Raw genomic sequence first — 6,000 nt, 5'->3', positions numbered from 1 at the left:
CGGCTACAACGTTTGTCATTTTAATGATGCGCTTCTATACGAAATGTCGATCGTTAAGATCGAATATAGCGTTCAGATTTTAGCATTCAGGTCTTATTTACAAAAATTGTTAATTTCACTTTAACAGTAAATCCTAAACTATTACAGATATGATCAATATTCTAGTTTTATTGGGATCACCATGAAAATTTATGGAGGATCGCAGATTAAAATTACTGTGGCTTCATTCCCTGCATTACTACAGAATTAAATAGTTTTCATAAATGTTTCCCTTTATGGTCGATCTTAGGTCCGCCATATTTAACACTGCTACGTCTCCTTGGCCACAAACGGCTTCTACTGGGTTTCCCTATGACGTAGGTTCTCGTCTATCTCACTCGCACACTACAGCGCTTAGGCCCCAATAGACGCCTGTGAGTTTCCCCATCTCGTGGCGAATCTGCACCCTTTGTGGCACACGGTCCTGGACGACAGGGTTCGTTTCACAATTCTTGACGGCTGACTCTTTCGGCCATATACTTACATGAGAGCGAAATGCTCTTTAACTCACACCTTCATGCTATATAAGGAGGTAAGTAAAGGCGTGCCTGGTTGATAGAATTAAATGGGTATTGCAAACACGGATAGAAATGAGAATTAACTCACGTAGACGATTACGTGCAAATAAGTCATCGGCCGTGATTAATGAATTAATGACAGTGTTTACATGACATTCTGGGACTGATGGCGTGGTGAGTTGGTCAAAAATGCGTGATGTTTCGATTAATCTCACTCCTGTCACATTTAGTTTCGCCAGAAGATAATGGTGCTGATACTGACCAAAATGTCGCGCTTCTTACACTAGTTAACTAGGGTAGAAAGCAATGAACTTAACATTTGGCTAATTGATTGGGAAAGACAACGACATACTATCACTGACAACATATTTATTCAATACTGACGGCCTGTCGTAAGAAACGTGTTCAAATAATTTTCAGAACGTGCGTGCTGTTAGTACTCCCGTTAGACAAGATAAGTATTGTTGCTAGTGCTCAGCGGGAAGCATTGAATCAGAGGCAAAGTTTGGTGGCTTTTCTTGCCAAAGCCGTCATCGACATGTAGTTGTAGTTGTACTTGGTCTCCCTCGTCATGGGGTCCACGTCCTTTGTCATCCCATCCATCCGGCAGAAGCGCTGGAAGACGTCTTCCAGGAACTCAGCTCTCTGGTCCTTAGGTACTCGATTCACGAACGGATTCACCGACTTCAGCACAACTGCAGGCAGAAATTATTTCACTGTATTCACCAGCGTCCAGTCGGCACACAGTAACACGCTCTACAGTGTAAATAATTCAATAAGTTAAAAACAATAACTTCTAATAAAAGAAAAAAAAATTAAAATGGAAGTACACGTTTCTTATGAGTACCTCAACATTGTGGGTACGCTGTAACGCGGAAAATAAAATTGAGAGAAATCATAAGGTAGGCGGCAAACTATTTGGGACCTCCACATTGTTAAATATATTTAGGGTTAATAATAAGAAGCGATATGAAATGCCATCACATGAAGTCAATGGCAGGGAAGGTGAATGCAAGACTAGAGTTGTTGGTAAGATGCTGGAAAGGTGTGACGCATCTATTACTGCCAAATATGCGGGGCTCTAGAGAACTGCGCCAGCGTTTCGAATCCTAATCAAGTGCCGGCCGAGGTGGCCGAGCGGTTCTAGGCGCTGCAGTCTGGAACCGCGCGACCGCTACGGTCGCAGGTTCGAATCCTGCCTCGGGCATGGATGTGTGTGATGTCCTTAGGTTAGTTAGGTTTAAGTAGTTCTAAGTTCTAGGAGACTGATGACCTCAGCAGTTAAGTCCCATAGTGCTCAGAGCCATTTGAACCTAATCAAGTACGCTGAACGACATCAGGAATAAGTTGCTGGAATCGTAATAGGTCACTACATTAATTCTTAGTTATTTATATTGATCAGAATATGAATTATATGTCACATTTTGCAGATCTTTTAAAATATAAGCTCTGCAGCTTTCTAATTACGTATAATAACGGACTTCAGAGACAAAGATGTCAAGAAGTTGATCTACTCCTCATATTTTCAATCGCTAGTGTCTTAAGTCACCAAATTCTGGGGCGACTCTTCATTAAAGAAGAAAGTGTTTTTTGAATATAACAGCGTAATAACAATATCGTGCGGTGCTGACTCTAAAATCTTTAACCAGTGGTCTCCATCATACGCCTACACTACGTCGACAGAAATCTGATGTCTGCGTCCTACACCAACACTACATCGACAAAAATGAGACAAGACTGTTCGGAGCTATTTGCCGTAGTTTAGTAGTGATCAGGTGTCTTTCGACTTCGAACTGTAGCATTAAAGCTGTGATAAGATACACCAGAATCGGTCAACCCCGAGGAAGTAGGTGAGTGTTTACTACAGAAGTGTTCCAACTTTCAGCCAGATCGGAGAAACAACAGATCTGGCACGCGGCCTCGTAGAAAACGAAGAGCGGACATATTTTCAGCAGTGAAAAGAACGAGTTCTGACGTGTGTGGACTGAAATGAATCCTATACTGAATGTCGTCACCACTAATTGAACACTGTTGCTAAGTAAGTTTCTGATTATTGTGTACAGCATCATGCAAATCAGGTTCAAATGGCTCTAAGCACTATGGGACATAACATCTGATGTTCTAGACTTAGAACTACTTAAACGTAACTAACCTAAGGACATCACGCACATCCATGCCCGAGGCGGTTCCGGACTGAAGCGCCTAGAACCGCTCGGCCACAGCGGCCGGCTGCAAATCAGGCTGCATCTGTGATATGTAACGTCAATGGGCATTTATCATCTTTCTACTAGTGAAAGCTTTGCTTGAATAGTTTGTACACGTTGTTGATGTAACAAACTTCGAAATTATTGCACTGTTTATCCTCGACATGCGCAGTTCTGCTCAAATATGATTAGATTCCCACAAGTGTTTACGCTTTGAGTAATGAGGACGACAGAATGCGAGGTTGCCTTGTACAAGAAGAAACAAGATAGCGAAAATAGTTATGCTATACGTTTGTGTGTGTGTGTGTGTGTGTGTGCCTCAAGGCCATCAGGCCAACAGAATCTTACGTTCTCGTACCTTGTGGGGTTAATATTATCGACGTTCCTTTGACCAAATGAGTTAACTTACATAATTACAGTTTCTTGAAATGGTCGGATGAGTGTAATGGACACTGCGGTGCATGTATGAATTTCATTGTCCAGTGGCAAACAAGCAAGCAGCTCTTAACCTGTTGTGGAAGTTATCACCAAATTACAGTGTCAGATGAAAATAATTCTTATGACGGCTACTGTTTCCATATTATTGTAGTTACTGGACGTTATATTTTTTAATGCTGTACGTTCAGTACAAGTATCATATAATTTTCAGGTAAACATGTGTATACTAAATGGCTGTCATGTCATTTCTCTATCAGTGTACGAAACCAATGATTTTATTTGCAACTCCATAATTATGTACAATACCGAGCAGCTGTCCTGTTTTCTTCACAGAGTACAAAACTATTGTTGGATTATTTTTACTGTTACGGAAGTTGCCTTTTTATTCATCGTTGTTGCTATTTTGTGCACATTTGTATTTAATGATGCTTTGGAAATTTGTGGTAGGTTCCTATGGGACCAAACTGCTGAGGTCATCGGTCCCTAAGCTTACACAGTACTTAATCTAACTTAAACTAACTTACGTCCGCTCCCGGTAGCTCAGTGGTCAGCGCGGCAGAATGTGAATCCTAAGCGCCCGGGTACGATTCCCGGCTGGGTCGGAGATTTTTTTCCGCTCAGGGACTCGGTGTTGTGTTGTCCTAATCATCATCATTTCATCCCCATCGACGCGCAAATCGCCGAAGTGGCGTCAAATCGAAAGACTTGCACCCGGCGGACGGTCTATCCGACGGGAGGCCCTAGTCACAGGACGTTTACTTTTAATTAACTTATATTAAGGACGATACACACACACATGCCCGAGAGAGGACTCGAACCTCCGACGGGGGAAGCCGCGCGGACCGTGACAAGACGCCCCAGACCGCGCGGCTAATGGTGTTTTAATTTCGTTCGTGGCAAGTCATTGTTGCGGAGTTGATAGAGGATGTGAAAATGAGTCATTTTCCAAACTTCGAACTGTGAACATAAATGGCCAGAGCCAGTTGACATAAACGTTTGCTGAATGTCGTACCGCGTCGAGACTGTGTACGCCACGAGTTGCCATAATTCTTGGTAGAGGTTCGGCGAATCCCCAATCAGGAGAGCCAAGAACTCATGCTAGGTTCTAAGTGCGCCAGGTTGCAATTGGCTGTCCGTACTGATTAGGTGTATGCCGGATGTGTTAATTTCTATTAATCCCTTCCTCTTACTGGTTAAACAACGATGTTCCACAGAGCCTATCTCAGTGTAAGTGCTTTTTGATTACCGCACTATGGGAGGGGGCGTTATTGTATGCATGCCGTCACCCCAGCCCATAGCAGTAGTGTCGAAATGTCGACAGGGAATATCCACACCAATTGCAGTGCTCCTGTACAAACCTGATGGCGGACATGAAGTGAACGCTTCACGCACCATTATAACCGGGTAGACAAAACAGTGGGTATCTTGAAACTTCCTGGCAGATTAAAACTGTGTGCCGGGCCGACACTCGAACTCGGGACCTTTGCCTTTCGCGGGCAAGTGCTCTACCAGCTGAGCTTCCCAAGCACGACTCACGCCCCGTCCTCATAGCTCTACTTCTGCCAGTACCTCATCTGTAAAGTTTGGAAGGTAGGAGACGAGGTACTGGCGGAAGTAAAGCTGTGAGGACGGGGCGTAAGTCGTGCTTGGTAGCTCAGTTGGTAGAGCACTTGCCCGCGAAAGGCAAAAGTCCCGAGTTCGAGTCTCGGCCCGGCACACAGTTTTAATCTGCCAGGAAGTTTCATATCAGCGCACACTCCGCTGCAGAGTGAAAATCTCATTCTGGAGTGGGTATCTTGTTCTGATCTTGTTCTGTGGTCGCACTGCGTCACGCAGTAATTTCTTGTCGCTATGTAACAGTTGATCGTAAAAAGTAGTTTCCACGTCCACCATGGAGAGGAAAAGCTGAAGAGTGATCAAAGCCCAACAGTTGGGCCCACAGACTCACCTCTTATCTGCTCCTCTGAAGCGAAGGCGAGCGCCTCTGGCCTCACGGAACAGTGCAACACTTCGAAGCCCTCGCTCTGGAGCATCTCTTGGAAATCTTTGGCAGCGTCCTCTGAGCGACAGTAAGGAGACACGAAGTTCGGCCAGTCCTGCGGAGAACAGTGCATCTACGTTGTGATATACAGTAATTCTGTAGACTTCTGCTTTTGTCAATCTAATTGTCATTTCAGGCACTCGGTCTACATACACAGAAGTCATGGGATACCTCCTAATATCGTGTCGGATCTCCTTTTGCTGACGTAGTGCAGCAGCTCGAGGTGGCGTGTGTGATTTGTGTGAAATCTTATGGGACTTAACTGCTAAGGTCATCAGTCACCTAAATTATCCTAAGGACAAACACACACAGCCATCTTTCAAGATTTTAAACATGGCTGAAACAGCAACTGTTGAAATTCTTCACGGTAAATGATGACAGCCAAAACAGTTGCAGGATAAAGATTTATTAAAATTCTTGACCAAGGTTTCGGTATATATAAATATACCTTCATCAGAAGTAAAATATCCTGAAGAGGAAGACACTTTCATTAGCAAAAATTTAGCATCAGAAATGAGAAAGAAAAAACACTATAGCTTAATTAACCGTAAAATTACCAGAGTATTACAAGCACAAAAACTTTTAGTCACTTACTAAAATTACATCTTGCAATGGAGATTAATAAAATAATTGTGCCAAAGGCGCCGTCAGTAGTTAAGACATCATCTCAATTTATACAACGTGATTATGGACACAGGGTCAATGCGAACACAGTTTAGCAACAGTACTTCGCCTATGAACTATCGTGACGAGAGTGTGA

The 6,000-nt window shown here is 43.4% G+C and overlaps 1 protein-coding gene across 1 annotated transcript in view; it reads right to left on the bottom strand.

The window, feature by feature from the left end:
- Positions 1-276: 276 nt before the first annotated feature.
- Positions 277-6,000, bottom strand: part of LOC126234348 (juvenile hormone acid O-methyltransferase-like) — a 110,091-nt gene continuing 104,367 nt past the window's right edge. The window contains exons 5-6 of the mRNA XM_049943035.1: positions 5,148-5,295; positions 277-1,252 (exon numbers count right to left, since the gene is read on the bottom strand). Of these exons, the coding sequence (XP_049798992.1) occupies positions 1,050-1,252; positions 5,148-5,295 (351 nt within the window). The 3' untranslated portion in view covers positions 277-1,049. The remainder of the gene's footprint in view (positions 1,253-5,147; positions 5,296-6,000) is intronic.

This window comes from Schistocerca nitens, chromosome 2 (assembly GCF_023898315.1).
Source record: "Schistocerca nitens isolate TAMUIC-IGC-003100 chromosome 2, iqSchNite1.1, whole genome shotgun sequence".
Classification (NCBI taxonomy): domain Eukaryota; kingdom Metazoa; phylum Arthropoda; class Insecta; order Orthoptera; family Acrididae; genus Schistocerca; species Schistocerca nitens.
Note: the sequence above shows the minus strand (reverse complement) of the source record. Positions and strands in the feature narration are given on the sequence as shown.